This window comes from Tenrec ecaudatus, chromosome 3 (genome assembly GCF_050624435.1).
Source record: "Tenrec ecaudatus isolate mTenEca1 chromosome 3, mTenEca1.hap1, whole genome shotgun sequence".
NCBI classification, from domain to species: Eukaryota; Metazoa; Chordata; class Mammalia; order Afrosoricida; family Tenrecidae; genus Tenrec; species Tenrec ecaudatus.
The window spans coordinates 112,987,683-113,009,063 of NC_134532.1; the positions used below are offsets into that span (position 1 = coordinate 112,987,683).

The 21,381-nt window shown below is 46.5% G+C and overlaps 1 protein-coding gene across 1 annotated transcript in view; it reads right to left on the bottom strand.

Annotated features, from left to right (window-relative positions):
* The window catches only part of HADH (hydroxyacyl-CoA dehydrogenase), a 53,120-nt gene extending 33,492 nt beyond the window's left edge, over positions 1-19,628 (bottom strand). Inside the window, exon 1 of the mRNA XM_075543942.1 lies at positions 19,424-19,628. Coding sequence (XP_075400057.1) covers positions 19,424-19,546 — 123 coding nt within the window. The 5' untranslated portion in view covers positions 19,547-19,628. The remainder of the gene's footprint in view (positions 1-19,423) is intronic.
* Positions 19,629-21,381: the final 1,753 nt, after the last annotated feature.

The window sequence follows — 21,381 nt, forward strand, 5'->3', positions numbered from 1 at the left end:
ATAGTGGTATTGGCTGATGTTCATATGTTTATATGGCAATACAGTGAGGTAGTGGATGGACTTTGGGCCTCTACTTAAGTATTCTCTCAACGCAAGAACACTTTGTTCTAATAATGTGGCACTGGGCAATGCCCACCTCCCCAATACAATCACTGAAGACAAACTAGGTGTATAAGCAAATGTGGTGAAGAAAGCAGATGGTGCCTGGCTATCAAAAGATATAGCTTGAAGCCATCTAGCAGGGAATCAACAAAGCTCACAGAGAAGCACACCAGCCTGTGTGACCATGAGGTGTAGACAAGAACAGGCATCAAAAGTTCAAAAATAAACACTCTCATTAAGGTGAAGGAGAGGGTTTGTAAAAATAGAGACCCAGAGCCCACCCAGGGATAACCGGGCATGCCTGTGCAGAGGGGCTTCACAGAAGAGAAAATACATCCAGGGGGCAGTTTAGCACTGATGAAACAAACAACATGCCTCTAGTTCTTTAATCCTTCCTCCCCCAACTATTATGACCTCAATCCTGCTAGCAGTGTACAAACAAAAGCTTTTAATATACGGAATTCAAGGTAGACAACCCCCCTTGGAAACAATAATGGGAGTAATGATTCCAGGAGGGTAGGGGAAGGGAAAGGGGAGGTAAGTGGGGAAGGGGTAATGGATAGCAATGATGGCAGAATAACACACCTCAAGGAATTGAATGGGTGGTATAAAATATATATATAAATAATAATGACAATAATTAATATATACAGGTTTCTCCAGGATGATAGTGTAGGGGAGGGAGGGAATAAAGGGGAGATGATATCAAAGGGCTCAAGAAGAAAAATAACATTTTAAAATTGTTGATGCCAACACTTGTACGTGTCTGCTTGATATAATGGATTTATGGATTGTTATAATATATGTAAGAGCCACCAATAAAATGAGTTATTAAAAAAATAAAAGAATTGATAGTCACAGAGCAGTGAAGAGAAGGAGTGGTTTCTTTCTGAATTATTAATGAGCTTTTCTTATTTCCCCTGAGAACCCCGAGGGCCAGAAGTGCTTTTAAGTAGCAGCCTCCTTCAAGGAGTTTATATTCCATTAACAAAAAGAGCCTAAGTCTTTAAAAAGAACAAAGCGAAATGGACCAAAAATAAGAGATGCTATGTACTGTGTACCTACTATGTTCCGGGCACATGCTTTTCACTGATACAATTTCTGATCAACTCAACAATCCTCTTGCCAAGTAATGAGTCATTTTTTTTAATGAGTCATTGTTATATGGTCATTTCAGCTCCTACAGAATGACTGACTTGGCCACAATCATGCAAGGACTTGGCGAATTACTATGCAAAGCCTTTGTGAATTACTGCGAAACACTATTCCGAATTACTATACAGTGTACCTGACCCAAGCCCTAATATCTTCAATAGCCTCCATGTGAAAGTCAGATAACAAATAAGGAAGACTAGATGAGAGTTCACGCACTTGAACTATGATATTGGCAAAGAATACTGAGAGTACCAAGGCCTGCCAGAACAAACATGTGTATTGAAAACAAGTGAAATCAGAAATGCTCCTTGGAAGGGTGAATGCCAAGACTTCAGCTCATGAACTTTGGACATGTTATCATGAGACCAATCCCTGGAAAAAATATCTTGCTTGGTAAAATTGAAAGTTAGCAAGAAGAAGTTCCTCAACAGGATTCTGACACAGAGGCTGCAACAATGGGTTAAAACCTAGCAATTGTGAAGACAGCTTAAGACTGCGAGATTCATTCTATTGTACATAGATAGGGGTCACTATGAGCTGGAATGACTCAACAGCACCTAACAACTGGCTTGAAAATCCAACCAGTAGAGCTGACTGACTTACAGCCCACCAACGCTATAGCTGCTTCATGGTTACGTTGGTGGTGGGGGGCGGGGGGGGCAAGGCCTTGAATTCCATAAGTGCTTTGTTTACATTAGGGCCAATCCCACAGAGCTTTAAGCAGATTTTACAGCCATCAAGGAATGTGTCCTTTGGACCCAGGGTCCCTGCACTAAGACTCCCCTAGGCCCAAAAGACAGTTACCATTGAAGGTGGAGAAATAGCAGCAGTCGGCCCACAGTAAGTGACAGGCTCTGAACTGGTCAGGCTGCTGCACAGAAGTGGCAGCTGTGGTGGGTTCACCAGCCCGTGCAGAAAGGAGCTTAGCACCTTTAGACAGGAAGCTTGTCAACAGAGCTTCCTGCCACCAACCATTTGCCTGACAAACTATAAGAATTCTAATGCTTGCCTGTGTATGTCAGAAGCTGGAGGGTGTCCCATACTGGCATGGGGCGCCACTCCTCGCCCCCACCCCCACCCCGCAGCAGAGTGGCAGGAATCATCAAGACCCTTGGGCGGTCCAGCTACAGGTAGTTTAGCAGGAGCCAGTGGCAAAGGCCTGGAAAGGGCCAGCAGCAGGGCAAGGGAGAACCTGTCCAGGGAGTTTATCATCAAGGAAACTGTCAGATGCAGAAGTAGAGCAGAGCTTTGAGAGCCAGGCAGGTCCCCAGGAAGGTGGAAGCCAGAGGCAGCAATGATGTGAACACAGCATGTCACATGGGCCAGGGCATGCTTGTCCAGCTATCTAGGACTTGGCTAGTCTGGGGAAAGGTAAACAGTTCCCTTTTGAGAATTGGTTGTTTTCGTTTCCTGTTTTTGCTGGGTTAAAAAATGACTTTTACTTTATCAACACTGTGTCTCATGTATCCGTCTTGATCAGACATGAGCTTTGTACCCATAGCATGGCTGGTGCCCAGGGATATCCACACCTCATTCCTGCCTGAAGTTTGAGACACAGCCTGTCTACACATGCAAAACAGGCACACAAACCAGCATATACCCCTGCCTGAGATCATCATCAAACTTTACAAAATCATCCCAGATTTGTAAAAGAAAAGAGGCTAGAGAGGTTGGATCACTTTGCCCAAGATCATTCGCAGCTAGTTACACTGTGAAACCAGGCTCCAAAATCCAAACTGTCCACTTTCAAACCTGTGTTCTATATCCCGCTAGAAAAGTACAGGACCGTGACCTGTGCTGGAGACAATCAACTTGCACTCACGATGCAATGACAAGAACGTAACATTTGAAGTTATTTCCTTTTTTCTCTTCTTTCATGCTTTTCTTCTGTAACGTGCTTGGATTTGGTGACAATGTCAATAAAAAAAATTCATCTAAATGTAAACATAAATTTAGTTCTTCCCAAAATTGAAGTCCTATATAATATACCTTTAACTGGAGGAAAGCTTATTCACAATCTGTATTATGCACGTGACACAACTTTGCTTGCTCAAAGTGAGGAAGGCTTGAAGCACTTGCTGACGAAGATCAAGGATTAGTCTTCAATATGGACTACAACTCAATGTAAAGAAGACCAACATCCTCACAACTGGACCAACAGTAACACCAAAATACAGGGAGAAAAGACTGACGTTGTCAAGGATTTTATCTTGCTGGCATCCACAGTCAATGTTCATGGAAGCAGCAGTCAAGAGATCAAAAGATGCATTGCATCAGGCAAATCTTCTGCACACGACCTCTTTAGCCTCCTGAAGAGCAGGATGTTTTTGGAGGACTATAGTGGGCCTGACTCAAGTCGTGGTCTTTTCAGGTGCCTCATGTGCAGGTGGAAGTTAGACACTGAATACACAAGACTGAAGAAGAATCGATGCATTTGAACTGGGGCGCTGGCAAAGAACACCAAAAGTAGCATGGATTGCTAAAAAGACAAAGCCATGTCTTGAAAGTAGGCCAATGTACTCTTTAGAGACAAGAAAGGGGAGACCTCACCTTACACACTTTGGACTTGTCCCTGGAGAAGGACTGGCAGCACTTGGTAAAGCAGAGGGGCAGTGAAAAAAAGGAAGGTCCTCAACGAACTGAACCCAAACTTTCTTGTTATTCTCGGCCTGTCCATCCAACTGAGGGCAGATGGATGGACACGTGGAAATCTGGCCATCTCCACATAAAGGAACCCAGCATGAAGGGTCATTGTGTGAAGCCACCACAGCCACAAAAATCATGTACTTTGTGCTAGTTTATCTCATAATGAAAATCCACCTTTTGTGGGTCAGTATAAGATAGATACAAAATTAAGTGTTACTGACTGTTGTATTAAGGGTCGAAACGCTGAGCACCCACTTCGCAAAAGACTTCCTGCAGAGCTGAGTGAAGGCTAAAACCCAAGTCGTGAGCCCCCTTCAGATTAAGCCTCCACGGACTCCTTCCGACCGTTAGCCAGCAATGTGGACAGCCTGTCCTTAATGCAGAGTTCGCTCAAAAGGAGATGACAACCATTCTTCTAGCCCGGGGATCGCAAACTGTTGAGACGGCAGAGCTATCCTGTGCCTCCTCACCACAATTTAAAGCATTCTCACAAACAAATGAAAACATTCGTCTCTGAGTAATGGCACTTTACATTTTTTTCTAATGAAACTATGATAGTTTTATTTTACTTTTCAATTTTGCATCAGAACCATACATACAAACTGAAAGAGTGGCATGTGTCTCACACGAGCCTCAGTTTATGGACCCCAGGCCAGAGATGGGTGGCCTTGCAACTTTGGGGTACTGGCATGACAGTCATATCACACCTGCGTATCTTGGTCAGAGGGTCCTGAACCAGTCTTGTCCGCTCATCAGTCTAGCATAATGTACGTGGTTGCAATCACGGTCCCATTCTCGATCTGTTGTCTCACCTGCAACTGTGATGCAATAATCTGCTGCTAGTTAGGCTTTTGTGAGAGTCTTTCCTGGCCCTGCCACAACCTGCTTACGCTGCTGGGTCTCTGTAAACCCTTGGGGGCCTCATGACCTTGTGCACAGTTTCCCTCATCTAGACTGTTCAGACCTTTGCTCTCTCTGGGCAGCAATCACCTCGCCCCTCCCCCAGACCCCAACATTCGGCGCACGTGAGATATTGGGTGCAGCGCCAGCTGTTAGTTTTTCGGAGAGCAGACCACAGAGTCTTTTCTCCTGCGAGCCCCTGGTGGGGTCCCAGCCGGCCACCTGTCTATCTAGAGTCAAGCACTGAACCACTGCAGCGCCAGGGCTCCTTTCAGAGGGCATGGAGTCTTCATGTCATCAACACGCACATGACAGACACATGACACACTGAAGTATGCCCTCCAAGAACAGGTTTTGTAGAGCCTAACCTGTAAGCCTCGTATCATGCTTGGTACCGTGGAGGGGCAGAGGAAGACCGAGATGGACACCGAGATGGACACAGTGGCTGCAACAATGAGCGCAAGCGCAGGAGCAATAGTGAGGATGGCGCAGCGCTTCCTTCTGTTGGGCACAGGGCTGCTATGGGTCAGACCCGACTCAGTGGCACCTGTAACAACATGCCTGTGGTTATAATGCTATTGGGGAATGTCTTTATTACATTACTGAGGCAGAATTGGTGTAAGGTCTATTTTGAGGAACTATCTTTAGAGACAAAAAAGATTAAACAAGCAAACAGAGGAAAGCTGGGGTAAGACAGATGCCAAGAGATGTGGAGATCTCCAAGGAAGGAGGAAGCAGAAACAGAAGAGACAAAAACCTTCTCCCCGAGCTGACAGGGAGAGAAAGCCACTCCCTAGACTTGTATTCCTCTGGTCTCCCATTCAGGCCACTGATAATGGGGACTGGAGAGAGACCGCTATAAGCTGCCTACAGAGAAGATCCAGGCAGGGCCATGCTCTTCATAGGGCACGACCTCCCGTGATTTCAGAAATGGATTTATGTGTCATTTACTTCAGCCTGTGAATGTGCTTACACCTTTTATGAGAGGGCTGCAGGCAGAGCCAGAGGCAGACGGACCCAGTCTCTGCACCTCCCAGTGGAAGCAGACTGCAAGCCAGGTGAGAGGCGGCTCCACACACACCTCACACCTGATGATGTAGAGAAACGAAACAGGAATGAAAGCAGGTTTCACTCAAGAGCACATCAGGTCCGCAAGTGCGCTCTTTAAAAGACGCTACAGCAGCGGTTCTCAACCTGTGGGTCACAACCCCTTTGGGGGTTGAACGAACCTTTCACAGGGTCACCCGACTCATAACAGTAGCAAAATGACAGTGATGAAGTAGCAACGGAAGTAATTTTATGGTTTGGAGGGTCACCACCACATGAGCAACTGTATTAAGGGTCACGACATCAGGAAAGTTGAGAACCGCTGCTGTACATAAAACCTTCCTAAGTTACTTCTTACAGCCCAACAACATTACTGTGGCCACAAACACCCAGGCTCCTACCTAGGGCACAGGAAGGCCCTCCTTCTCTTCGGGCCCACCCCTCACAGTGGCCTGATGCATGGAGCTCCACCACCACTCCGAGGCCTGCAGGTCCCAGCCTTTCTGCTGCCTCGCCCTTCCAGCCTTTACTTGATTCTCCATCTTCACCGCATTTACTGAGCCTGGGTGTCACTTCTAGGAGGCGCCTTGAAGACCCCTCGGTCCAAGTTAGGTGACTCCCACTCTGCTGCTGCAATACGCATGTGTACCCGTTACCACTGAACCTATCCATGTCTTACGATCTTCTGTTTATGCTTATGAACTATTTATATGCTTAAGACCTCTGATGCAGAAAACAATGCCCTATGTCGAAAACGCAAGGCAATGAAACACACTCATTTTTGTCAAGTATGCAATCCTACTACTCAAGTCACTCTCAACTCTCTGGAAAGAAGACGGTAGTTGGAGGGTCAGGAGGAGAGGACACACACAAAGGCCTTTTGTTCTGCCTCCCTGACAGACATCTGTTAATTCCACAATAAGTAAGGAGGGCTCTTCCTGGTGCTGCAGCTTGAGTGGGTAGGCATAATTTAAAACTGCTTCCCAAATTCCCCGCCACTGAGTTGATTCTGACTCGTAGGCATCCATCCTGTACGGCAGGGGAGAACTGCCCGTGGGTTTCCGAGACTGACTCTGTACGAAAGTAGAAAGCCTCATCTTTCTCCTAAGGAGCAGCTCGTGGTTGCAAGCTGCTGACCTTGCAGGTAACAGCCCAACGGGTAACCACTCTGCTGCCAGGCCTCCTGGCCGGTCCTAATTTAAACCAACCAATTCAGAAACTCTTGTTTAGCATTAGAGTGACCTACACACCCTGTCAGACCTTGAGGACAAGAACTCTGCAATGGAAAATATTTCACTACGTCCTCCTCGGCCCCCGACTTGCTAGGCTTAGCGAGAGGCAGCTTTCGCCAGAGTTGAAATATTTTTAGACCAGGGTGCTTTGGAGCTACAAAAATAGATCGAGAGAACAGCACACTTATTAAAGGTGGTGGGTGCCCTGGACCTCCCAGTACACACGCCAAGCTGGTAAAAGTAGGGTTGATATGTTTCCACGAATGTAGAACTGATTAATGCCGCTTCTCTGAAGCGTAAGTGAGCAGCACAGAAGAGGCGTGAGAATTATACAAGCTGGTCCAGAACTGATCACTCCCTCCTCTTCTCAACACAGCTCCAAAGGGGCAAGGGCATCCCTCCTGTTTGCGTCTACACATTTCAAGAAAAAAACTGCCCACGTTGTGCAAACCACCCACACTTGAATTTGGTCTTCCTCTAAATCCCCAGAGTAAGCCCTGAGTCAGGAACCCCACCCCACCCCCGCCAAAACTTCAGTGCCATTGAATCCAGGGCTCGCATCTTAGGTTCCCAAAGGCAGAGCCACAAAACAGAGTCCTCAATCAGCTGCTTGCTCGGGGCTGGCAATTTTCCAGGGTTCACGGCTCTCTGCTTGTGCAGTATTTTGAATTCTGCTGTCACATCGGCGCAAGCTGCATTCGCTCACTTAAGCCAGCTAAAAGGGCACTTGTTGGACCACTAAGACCAGCTGGTTTGTTCTTGAAACAGGGACATCTGGTGGCTAGCCTCTGATTTTAGTACTGTGCCCGGTACATCTAAACAGCAGAAGAGAAGGTGCCTCCACTGTAAACATGAAAAGTCTTTCCAAAACTTGAAAGTCAAGAAGCATCTGCTGTCAGTAACGTAGTGACATAACTTTACTCTCCCCACGGGGTTAGCTGGCCATGTGTCCTCCGTTTCTTATGAATTCCTGAAGGATGGGTCATGGTGGACACTCTCTGGATAGACACAAACCCAAACTGCAGCTGAAGTGGTATTTTAATTTTAAAAATTGTTTGAAAGTGGATCTTGCTTTGTTTATTTAAATCATTTTATTGGGAGTTCTTACAGATATCATAACATTCCATAGTTCAATCACATCAAGCAATATTGTACAATTGCTACCACAGTCAGTTTCAAAACTTTCGTGACCTCCTTGATAGCAGCAGTATCCCTCTCTCCCCCACCATATCCCTCCAGGAACCCCTACTATTATATTATATTATATTATATTATATTATATTATATTATATTATATTATATTATATTATATTATATTATATTATATTATATTATATTATATTATATTATATTATATTATATTATATTATATTATATTATATTATATTATATTATATTATATTATATTATATTATATTATATTATATTATATTATATTATATTATATTATATTATATTATATTATATGGCCATGTCTTACATTTTTGAAGAAGACACCAAATACTAGGCTTTTACATTTCAGGCAGTAGTCCCTGGTCCAGGAAAGACAAAAGAGGAAGAAGAAAGCACTTCTCAGAGAGGAAAGCTACAAAGCTTTCCCGGGATGGAAGTGCCATTGACCATGACACATCTTCAAAGTGCTGCAAGAGTTACAATGTAGGGGGGTGGGTTGGGGGGCTGGGATGCTTAACCCACAACCAGCAGGACATGATGAATTGAGGTTTTAACAGATGGCCAGCAAAAGAGCCATACTGATGTCCCAAACCCACAGATCATTTTGCTCACAAGCACATCTCTCCCACGCAAGACCCATGTTCGGTAGTACAGGTACAACTGTGATGATCTTAGCCTCTGAGATCTCCAGTTAGCAGACCGGAACTGAGAGATCCAATTTCCAGAGCAGCTCCCCCTCTGGTGCTAAGTATCATAGCGGCAGGGAGAGTTAATGGTCACGTCAGATGGCAGATGGCAACGTGCCTTGAACAGACTAAAGTACCTCATTTATTTGGAGTGCTTTTCGAATGCCAGGCTCTGGTCTAACTGGGCGATGAGTAGGAACTCATTGCAATGCAAGCGAGGGGAGCTCTGAGAAAATGAATTCCAATCACCCATGTAATTAGTATTAAAATCTTTAGAAGGGCCGGACCACAAAATCAGGCCAAGGGGCTCCAGAGCCAGCTGCTTCTGCTTCTCTGTAGGGGAAGGTCGCTCACTAAGAACAACGGACAACTAGCACAGCAAGGTGGCAACACAAACGAGAAGGCAGAATGCACTTCCTGTGGTCCCAGGAGAGCGAGGCATCTAAGGCAGAGATGCTGGGACACAGACAAGAAGGGAAGAGGTAGAGGGTAAAGCTGGATCAAGAGCATGGCAGAGAGAAATCAAAAGCTGACAGGCTACCATTTCTGCCTTACAAAGAGTTACACACCTCCCTGACTTTATTTCTTGCCTTCCAGTCTAGGATTGGCATATCTCCAACATTTGCCCCAAACACAACTACTACTATGTTGTTGATAGAAGATGGTTCTACTGTCCCAGCAAATCAAGTAAGATCAGAGAATGGTCCAATAGAGAATTAAGCAACAACCTAGGAAATGAGGTAAGCGCTTCTTGACAAACAGATGCACCCCATACTCTTGAGTAGGAACTCCTAGAAATAAAAACATCACACCCTACCCCAACCCCGTTGCTCTAAAAAAATATTTTTAAACATTTTATTAGGAACTCATACAACTCTTATCACAATCCGTATATACATCAATTGTGTAAAGCACGTCTGTACATTCTTTGCCCTCATCATTTTCAAAGCATTTGCTCTCCACTTAAGCCCTTTGCATCAGGTCCTCTTTTTTCAAAATTTTTTTTTTACAAAACCCACTGGCATCGAGTACATTCTGACAAAATTGTGATCCTTTGTGGAAGGAGCAGGACTACCCCAGACACTGGAAATCTTGATGGGAACAGACAGCCTCATTTTTCTACCAAGGGGCCACTGGTGGGCTTCAATAGCACGTTCACAGGCAGGTGACTGTGCCTATCTCCTGTGCTCCTGAAACTTCTTCCAGGCCACCGTACTGCTTGTCAGACAAACACAAATCTTAGTGTTAGCTGCCGTGAGTGGGTTCTAACTCAGAACGACCCTATGTACAAAAGAACAAAGCACTACACGGTCCTGTGTCATCTTCACAATTGTTACGGTTGAGGCCAAAGCTGAAGACACTGTGTTAATCCATCTCACCGAGGGTCTTTCTTATTTTTTGCTGCCCCTCCACTTCATCCAGCAAGATACTCTTCTGCAGAGGCTGGACTCTGCTAACATATACAAAACCCAAGTGGAAAAGTCTCACCGTCCTTGCTTCTAAGGAACGCTATGGCCAGACTTCTTCCAAGACTTGTTTGTCCTTTGTGCAGTCCGTGGAGTACTTGAAGAACACTTTCATTATTCTGCTCCACGTAATTCAAATGCATCAATTCTTCTGTGGCCTTCCTTATTCAATGACCAACTTTCACATCCTTGTGAGGAAACTGAAAATACCATGGGCTTGGGGCAGGAGCACCTTAGTCCTCACGTAACATCCTTGCTTTTCAACACTTTAAAGAAGTCGTATGAAGCAGATTTACCCAATGCAACTCTTCCTCTGATCTCTTGACTGCTGCTTCCAGGAGCACTGATTGTAAACCCAACCCAGATAGAATCCTTGAAACTGCACTTTTTTCTCCATTTATCTTGGTTACCCAATGTCCAGTTGTGAGCATTTTAATCTGGCTTACACTGAGTTGTAATGCTAACTACAAGCTGGAGACCTTGATCTTCATCAGCTTGTATGTACTTCAAATCCTCCCCACTTTCAGCAAGCAAGGTTGTGTCATTTGCAGACTGCAGGTTGTTAATAAGTCTTCCACCAATCCGGATACTGCATTCTTCTTCACATAATCCAACGTCTCAGATTATCTGCTCCCAACTCACGGAAGCACGTGGCAAAGAATAGAGCCAAAAACAAAACAATGAAAAGCAACTCTGATAATGCTTCCACTTCAGCATCCGAAAACGTGGAACTGAGGGCAGAGCGAGGCAGAGGGGTGCAAAGTCAGCAGCTACAGAGAGAGAAGCAGGCCTTCAGTGCACTGACCACTGCGAAGGAGCACGTCCTCAGCAGACAGTACAGGAACAGCTTAGAATGGCCACCCCATTGTTTCCACAGCCTAAGCTGCTCTCCCCAGAAGAAATGCCAACTTTCTGCTTTTTAAGAGGGGCACACACAAAAATAGCTTTGGGAGAGAAAACATAAGTATATCCCCCTGCAAGACACAGACTTCCTTATTTCCTCATAAAGATGTAGTGCACTAAGACTAAGTTTACCGGGGATCCCCCTCCCAGGGAGGCACACCCTCCTCATCAGTAACTGGAGGAGTGCGCTCCAGGCTCTCCATAGGAGAAAAAAGAGATAAGGCAACGTTTATCAAGTATTCATTCTGAAGACCAGGGAGAAAGAAAAGTTCTTCCTTTTTTGCCTCCTTTATAAGACATCAAAAGCTTTCCCCACGGTTCATTAAAAACTCTAAGCTTCTGTGCCAGCCTCCATGTCTATCTGGCCTAAGATACAGTGGTCATTAGAACCAACTCAGACGTGTGTAACAGACAAGCACACATGAGAACAAGTCAACCTGACTTAAAACTCTAACCTGCAGCCTCAGGGGTTTTTATTTATGTAAAACAAGTAAGAAATGAGAAGCAAAGTAGATCCATCTGGGTAATACAAACATACAAATGACCTATGCTCAACTGTAAGCAGGACTGCGCTGGTCTGAAACGGTGGAATTCGTTGATAAATGAATAACCATATAAATGCGCAAATGGCCTCAAACCAAACCACTGCCATCACGTCGATGCCAACTCAGTGACCTTGACCCTATGTGCTTACATTTTTACCTACACCCTGGCTCGGCATGGCTACCGCCGCTTCGAAAATTAAAATTGTGTGCAGAACTGCCTCTCACTTAAATTAAAATTACTTTAGCAAGTGTTTGAAGGAGTGAAGCTAAATGTGAATTAGCAGCATGAACTTCAGGTGTTTGGTTAAGGCCTTACTGAGGTTTAGATAAAAGGTGCCTGCCTCTTTTCGGAGGTCCCCGGCCCAAATGCACCATCCATTCCAAACGAAGTGAGATGGAACGAACAAGCAAGTCAAATAGTCTCCTGCTGGCGTACTGGTTACAAATTGGGCTGCTATCCACATGGTTGGAAGATCAAAACCACCAGCCACTCCATGGGAGAAAGACAGGGCTTTCCAACCTATAAAGAGTTACAGTCTCGAACCTCACAGGGACTGTGATACCCTGTGCTATGTGGTCGCTCCGAGTTGACAACCACTGGATGACAGTGAATACAGTTGTTTCTATTCTCAACAATATGAGAGACACAGCAGTCAGGAATGGGAGTGGATGTGATAAAAGGGCAAGAGAAAAGAACAACAAAAAAAGGCAATTATCAGCAAGGCAACCAGCTCATGTGGCCTGACCATGACCCTGCTTTACCTGCCTTAATTTAGTGAATCCCCCGGCATCCCTACAAATACTACTATCACTCCTACTTTAGAGATGAGGAGACCTACCTCTCCCAGGTTAACATACTCAGCATTCACACCGCATTCAGGCCACGTCCAACTCGGGCCCACACTCATAACCATTACCCTGAGTTGGAGCAATCTGCACTGTAAACACAACTAACTGGTCAGTGGCATTCAAGCAGCAAAGCGAGTGTTTACTCAATGCCATGGAGGAGATACTGACGCACAGCGACCCTATAGAGCAGTGGTTCTCAACCTTCCTCATGCCGCCCGCGACCCTTTCATGCAGTTCCTCATGTGGTGATGAACCCCCCAACCATAACATTAGTTTTGTTGCTACTTCATCACTGTCATTTTGCTGCTGTTATGAATCGGGCGACCCCAGTGAACCGGTCGTTCGAACCTCAAAGGGGTCGCGACCCACAGGTTGAGAGCTGCTGCTCTAGCTGGGCTCTGCTGAGCGTTCTCAGCAGAGCAGCATGAAGAATCCAAACTGCCAAGTCCAACCCACAAGCAGAAGGGGATACACAGAGATGCTTTCCAGGAAAGCATGGCTCCTCTACACACGATGATGGCTGTCGGCGGACGTGGCTGTTACTGTTGCAGTTGCTGTATAACGCCTCCCTGCAAGCCTGTGTGTAACAGAACCAAGCCCTGGCCAGCCGGCCATTCTCACAACCGCTGATTGCTAAGCTCAAGCCCCCTGCTGCTGCAGCCACTGTGTCAATTCATCTTTTCCCTGATCCTGTAACTTCCCATGCTTGAGGTCCATCTGATTCAACCCTGTCCTGTAAGGACAGAACTGCTGCTCCTTTTGACATCAGTGCCAATCGTTTCTCCTCAATCTCTTCGCATTCCAACACCACACCTATACAGGTGTGGAGACACTGTGGGTTCACTTAGGACCACGGCTTTAAAGTGAATATTGCATATTTGGTTTCCTAGTTGAGATGTAGACACTTATTATGGCCCTTCTAGTCATAATCTCAATGTAAGGCTTACAACTCAATGTAATGACAACTCAACGTAAGGAAGACCCAAATCCTCACAACAGACTAGTAAGCGGCCTCATGAGGAGAAAGCAAGCTAACAAATGGAGAGAATGTTGAAGTCGCCAGGGGCTTTGTCTTACTTTGATTCAGTCAGTGCTCATGGAAGCAGCAGTCATGAGATCAAAAGACGTATTCCATTAGGTAACTCTGCTCACACACCTCTTTAGAGTCTTGAAGAGCAAGGCTGTTACTTTAAGGACTAAGGCACATCTGACCCAAACCCTGGCAGTCTCCATTGCATCCCGTGCATATATATGTTGGGCAGTGAATAAGGAAGACTGTAGAAGAAAAGATGCATTTGGATTGTGATGCAAAAGAATTTTCAAAGTACCATGGACTGCTAAAAGGACAAAAGGACCCATACAAGAGAAACTAAGGCCAGAGGGCTGCTCCTTAGCAGCAGCATCTTGCATACTTCTGGACATATTGTCAGGAGAGACCAGTCCATGGAGAAGGACATCATGTTTGGTAAAGTGGAGGAGCAGTGAAAAAGTGCAAGACCTTCAATGAGATGGATTGACACAGTGGCTGCATCAATGAGCTCAGGCACAGGACCAATTGTGAAGATGGCACAGTACCAACGCAGTGTTGCATTCTGTTGTTGAAAGGACTGCTATTGGTCAAAACCGATTAGATGGCACCTAACAACAAGAATTTAAATCGTTACTGGTCTCAACAGCCTCATTTCACCCTCGGAGTTGCTGGTGGTTTTGAACTGCGGACTATAGCCCAAAGTGAAACCAACAGTGCGACCCGAACTCCTGTTAGTACATGAATGGTGTTAAACTCAGCATAATCCCTTTTGTGATGCTCTACAAATTCTAGCTATATGCCTGTGGCTTTGATACCACGTTAGAGGGCATTCTTGGCTATGCTAGTGAACAGGTCTAAGGCGGGAGAGGGTGACTTACGTTATCACTCTTAGTTCTCTTCAGAGTACAGTTCTTCGGAAAGACAAAAACCACACCTCCATCAAAGCCATTGCTCTGTGTATTAGGGCCATCGCAGACACACAAAAGCTGCCAGGACCATCAGAAGAGTCGCTGGCGGGCACGCCTGAGACCTCTGTCTCATGTGGAGAAGGCAAGCCCAGAGGCACCAGAGGCTGTGGCATGGAGACCATGGGGGCCAAGCAGAGGAGCAGCACCATGACTGTCAGCCTGTGAGGCAGAGCTGAGAGGCTGAGGGCTGGAAAGACTGGGATGCTCACTGAGAAGTGCTGCTCTGGACCAAAGACTGTAACCTGTTTACTGATCCTGACATGTGATAACCTGTTTACTCTCCTAATAAACACTCTTAATTGTATTGTCTATGGGTTCCGAGTAGCCATTGTAATGAATTTTCAAACCCAGCATATAAATCGAGTGTCATGGGAGGAAGGGTTGGTGTCATGGAGGATAGAGGATGACGGGTGGAGGCATGTCTGACCTCTGCTTAGGGGCAATCGGGTAACAAGAGGAGGCCCAATGGGTGCCCTCTGCATTGTTTTATGAGCCCTTGCATATTAAGGTTATGTTTACACTACACTATAATTCTACCAAGTGTATGCTATCATTATGAAAATTTTGAAATAGTCGAAGAAACAGCAAAATGTGGCAGATACACAGTGACCACGTGATGTTAAAAAATGAGCTGGTATAGCTGCTTGAAACAGGTTTGCCATACACTTTCAATTTGTAAAACACACACACACACACAACCCAAACTACCTATAAGTCAAAATACAGCCAAGTGCAATAAAATGAAATTTGTGCCTGTGATTCCAAAAGCAACCTCTGTGCCTTTGCATGCAATGTCACCCTCTTTTAAAGGTCAACAGCGAATGCAGTATTACAGCAGTCTTGAGGTAAATGCTCTCTACTCAGTTTCTAACCTTCTCCCACTGATGTCTTCAAGCACACCACCCACTATATCTTATTGTCAGTACAAGCTTAGGCTCTGAGCGATTGTTTGCTATTGAGCCATTGTGTGTTGTTGGTGCTAGAGGCCTGGCTGGAGTGGAGTGAACCTGTGAGACAGGAGGAGAATTGCCCTTGAGGGCTTTCGCAGGCTGTAATCTTCATGGGTGCAGAGCAGGGGGCGTTTCTCCCACGAGCCCTAGGTGAGAGTTCCTTTAAGGACTGAACCATCAAGGATCCTCAGAGGCTGTGTGTTTTTAAACAGAAATTCCATTCCTGCCCACAAGGTCCACCCACACAATGTGGGAGATTTTGGTGAAATAGAGGGATAAAAGTGCTCTCAAGCTAAACGATCTCCCGAGCCTACTGTCCGGAGTCTGTCCGTGAAAGCGGCTTCTTCCTCCACCTTACGTATAGCATAGATGATGGAGACTCGATTCTGACTCAGAGCGACCCTACAGGAAAAGACAGAACCACCTGGTGCGTTTCTGAGAGCCTAACGCTAGAGAGGAGTAAAAAGCCTCTTCTTTCTGCCGCTGGTGGTTTAAACGGCTGCCCTTGTCCCCTCCGCTATCAGGGCTCCTTCTTTACTGCACTGAAGTAAGGCCGAACAAGAACCACATGCACCTGGTTCTGACTTAGCTACAAATTTGAACTAAAGGTATAGTGATGAACAGATCTTATTCATACCCTAGGTGCTGCCCGTAATAGTGAAAGAAAAGATTTACATATTTAAAAGTTAAAAGGTGAATCCACTGAGATAGGTCCAATCAACACAGTGGGATCAGGATAAAAACCTAAAACATAATTTACAGATTGAGGGAGAGACACAGACAGGGGCAGAACAAGCCCAATGATGAAACAGCACACCAACATAAATAAGGGGAAAAGTGGGGGGGGCCAAAAAAAGTGAGGGAAAGACAAAGCATTGGGGGTAATAGGCACTTATCCGCCACGGGGAGGGTAATTTTTATGTCTCCACAGGAAAGGGAGAGAGGGCCTGAGGGAGGGCACCATACCGGCATGAAGCAGTGAACTAACAGAGAGGTGTGCAGGGCTGGGCCCTATCCCAGCAATGTCAACCCCCTTCCCCAGAAGAATGCACTAGAGGACAGCACTGAAGTTACAGTCTGAGGAGTGTGGCAGGTCTGCCCAGACCACGGGAGAGAGGAGGGGCGGGGGGAGAGACCCACCAAGCTTCCATGATGACATTCCCACTGGGAGCAGCCAATGCACAGAGAGCACCATAGGGTCCGCCTCACAAGACACAAGGACCCTTACTGACCCACAGGGCTACCAGGGGCAGCAGCAGAGACAGAGTGACCCCCACCCCACCACATACCAGAGTTAACAGGAAGGGAGCAAAGCAACAAAGTCCCTGAGGAATTCTGAAAATAGACTTTGAACTGGGGGGAGGGGGGCTGGGCTTGGCACTTCATCAGAGCCAATCAGAAAACGTCTATAAGGGTCAGCAGACAGACATCAGAAGACCCAAAACAAACCAAAAAAACATTGAGAAAGAGGGGAGTCAGGACAGAGACCCAAAGTCCATCTGTCACAGAGGGGTCATAGGGAAGGGATGAAACATACAATATTCCTCTGGTTCTTTGAGGTTTCCTTACCCGCCACTATCATGACCCCAGTCCTGCCTTTCACTTCGGGATAGACCGGAGCATGTGCACAGACACAGCTAAGAGATAAGAGCCCACAACACACAGAATCCAGGAACGGTCATGGGAGTAGTGATACCAAAAGCATAGGAGGAAGATGGAGAGAGGAGGGGAGGACAGGAGAAAGGGGGAACCGATTGCAATGAGTGACACATAGCCACACACACACACCCCTCCAGGGGGACGAACAACAGAAACCTTGGGGGAAGGGAGACAGCAGTCAGTGTAAGATATGCAAATAATAATTTATAATTTATCAAGGTGTCATGAGGGTGGGGGTGGGGAGGGAGGGAAAAAAGAGGGGCTGATACCACACACTCAATACAAAGTAAATATCTAGAAAATAATGATGGCAACATATGTACAAATATGCTTGATACAACTGATGTATGGATTGTTATAAGCACCCCCAATAAAATTATCTTTAAATAAAAAAAGAAGACCCAAAGCAAACAACCATTTTGATGTGAATGAAGAGGGTCGAAATGGAGACCCACACCCAAAGCCCATCTGTAGACAACTGGACATCCACTCACAGAAGGGTCACAAGGAAGGGACAAGCCAGCCAGGGTGCAGTATAGCACCAACGAAACACACAACATTCCTCTAGTTCTTTAATCCTCTCCCTCACAGCTATCATGACCCCTGTTCTATCTTACAAATTAGGTTAGACCTGAGCATGTACACTGCTACAGATAAAAGCTCTTGACATACAGAATCCAGGACAGACAAACCCCTCAGAACTGAGTAGCGAAACCATGAGGTGGGGGAAGGTAGGAGGAGAAAGGGGAATCTGATGGTAATGATCGACATACAAACCCCGCTCTGACCCCCCAACAGTGTATGAAAAACAGAAACATGCATTAAGGGAGACAGCAGAGGATGATGTAAAATATAAAAATAATTTATACATTATCAAAAACTCACATGAGGAGGAGGGGAGAAAAGAGGAGCTGATACCAAGGGCTCAAATAGAAAGGAAATGATGGCAACATGTGTACAAATGTCCTTGACACTATAGATGCATAGATTATTGTAAGAACCCCCAATAAAATGATGCACTATTAAAAAAAGGCAAGCATAAAAGTGAGCCCTTGGTTGGAAAGATGCTGAAAAATTAAACTCACACGACTAAGAGGGCAGAATTTAAGGCCTCTCCCTCAAGAAAGCTTAGCAAAGCAGCCCTTTGCCCAGCAATCACGTTGCAAAGGGGTTGAAATGCTTCGAATATAATCAGCCCAGTTAAAATCTTGATTCTCGAGTGGTGCATCTTCAGAAATAAACGAAATGCAAGTTTTACAGTATCCCAGTCAACTACACAACAGACTACACTGAAGCGCAGCCAGCCTGGAACAGGGGTCACAGTTCTGGAAATGGGAAAGCCCCTCCTCCGCATAGCTCCCTCCTACTCTTGGCAGCACCAAGCCTGGCACAGAGTTTTTGGCACAGAGGGTACCAGGTCAAAAGTCAAACTTGCCTCCAGCCGCTGCAGCTGCAATCGGAGGAGGGACCTAAGAACGGGAGTAGATTAAGTGACTATCAAATACGACCAAGGCGGAGGTTAATCAGCAAAGACGGGAAAGACAGACGGCCTGGCCAAAGACTGCGGGCAGTTTTAGAAATTAGTGTATAAAGGTTGTAACGCAGGAATTCTGGGTCTCAGGAAGAAAATTCCGGTTTGAACCAGGCAACTCGCCGCGAGGGCACGTGGAATGTTAGCTTCTCTCTGCACAAGGTGGAGGGGGGGCCTGGTGACGCAGCAGTTAAAGCGCCCTTAAGTGCGGCGGCTGCTAACTTGGGGGGGCGGGAGGGGGGGAAGGAAGCCTGCTTCCCTAAGAGATTACTGCCTCGGAAGCCCTATGAGGACGTTCCGGCCTGGCCTGTCAGGATCGCTACGGGTAGCAGCAGGTTGGGGGGGGGGGGGGCTGTCTGCAAGGCCTGGTTCCAAAGGGCTCTTAGCAACACCTCCCACCAACCTTTGGCGGAGTGGTGGAGACGGCCGAGCCTTCACAGGCCCTGACTCGCCAGCTGAGCTACACGAGCCAGCGGCGGGGTGAAAACTCCCGGGTGTCCGGTGGGGGTGTGTCCGCTCGGCCCACACCTCCGCCGCGGGTGGGCAGCGGGGCGGGCGGCGCGGCCCGCAGGGCGGCTCACCTGGGCGATGCCGGCCCCCATAAGTCCACCGCCGATGACGGTCACGTGCTTGAAGACGATCTTCTTCGCCGTGGCCGAGGCGGTGGACGAGGAGGACACGAACTGCCTGGTCACGAACGCCATCGCGCAGCGGCGGCTACACGGCCGAAGCAGCGAAGGAATCTACGGCGAACGGACGGCGAAGGGGCGGAGACCCACACGGCCCAGCCGCCCGCGCGCCGAAAGACTGTGACGTCACGCGTGGGGGCGGGGACTCGAGGCCCGCGCCGCCTATTGGCCGAGGCTACGGACGAGGGCGGTCCAACGCCCGAGCCTGGCGTCCCCTGGCCCTTTACCGGGGACTTACCCGGGAGCGGCTTCGGACGGCCAGCCTGGCGAGGAGCTGGTGTTCGGGGCTTCGCGATCCTGAGTGGGGCCGAGTGCTAACTGGTCCTTGGAAGAGCCGTGCACCTCCTGTATAGGGCAGTGCACGTTGTTGATGTGTAAGGTGTTTGTCCACTCCTCAAAACCCCAGCAAACTCCCTGCCATCGACTAGCGATGCTCACTCCGGAATAAATCTGTGCTTTGGGCTACTGTGAGATCGGCATCCAAAATGTGCGTGGTGTGGGTCCTGCCCGGTGGGTATTGCTTGTTGCTGCTAAGAAGGAAGGGAACTTCGCCTGCTCACGGCTCCAAGAAAAGGTCTGGCCAAGGGAAAGGGGAGATGACCTTGAGGCCCCGGTTAGAGCTAGATGTGTGAGACGGGCGCGGTGTCCAGGTGGACGGAGTAAGATCAGAGAATGCGGAGTGTCCCCTGACCCTAGAGGTGAACGCTTCTCCGACTAGTGAAAGGCTTTCGAGCAACTAGGCCGGGGATCGGCAAACTTTTGAGCCGGAAGTGCCAATCCTGCCCTCACAACAATTTAGCCATCATTTGAGAGCCGTAATTATATTTTTACAAACAGATTAAATCACTGCTAATCAGCAGTAAAGTGAATATCTTTTCCTTTTTTAACACTTTTACCATCCACATGTCAGACAGTTCAATAATTCAATCATATCGAGAAGAGTTGTACAATCATCAGCACATTTTTCCTAGAACATTTTCTTCCTTGTACTCATTGTTATTGGTGTAATTTTTTCTAATTGTGAAATATATACACAGCAAAAAACATTCTCTAATTCCACAACTTCTGCACATTGATTATGCTCTTCATGTTGTAGAACTTCCACCACCATGAACACAAACTCAGTGCCCTGTAAGCAACAACCCTTTCTCCTTCACCCTTGGTAACCTTTGGTCAAGTTTGATATCTTTTCTCTTTTTCTTTTTTTTTAAAGTAGTTTTCTTGATAGAGTATTCACATGTCATATACTTTCATATCAATCACTTTTTAAATGAGCTGTGGATACATCAGCACAATCAGTTCTGATGCTCTCCTCCCCCTCCTGGCATTCATGGTTTGCTCCTCAAATCCCCTCATCTTCTTCACCCACCCACCCCCCCCACATCCCTGATAAACCCTTGCATCTGTTACTGTCTCTGTGCATCCACTCCTTCTGTGCTTCACAAACCGGGAAACCCGGCAGAAACAATTGAAAAATAAATAAATAATGAAACGGCAAGAAGAAAATAATAATTATATAAAGCTAAAAAGTACAAATAAATAAATTGTTAAAAAAAATAAAATAAAATGAAATGGAAAGAAAAAAAATAAATAAATAAAAAGTACAAATAAAGAGTAAGAAAGAAACGACCACCGGCAATATTTAAATGGCCAGAGAAGAAATTTCTGTCATGGAACAAGTGAGAAATGCTTGAGCCTAGGGCAAAGTCAGGTTGGGTCAAGGGAGAGGTCCCATTATCAAGTATCATATTTGTACCATGGTGGTGGTAAAGCTATTCAAGAACCTTGCGGATGGCCTAGGGGGGATCTCCCAGAGGCTTCACCTGGCTAAATCTCCGCAGATGGGTTTT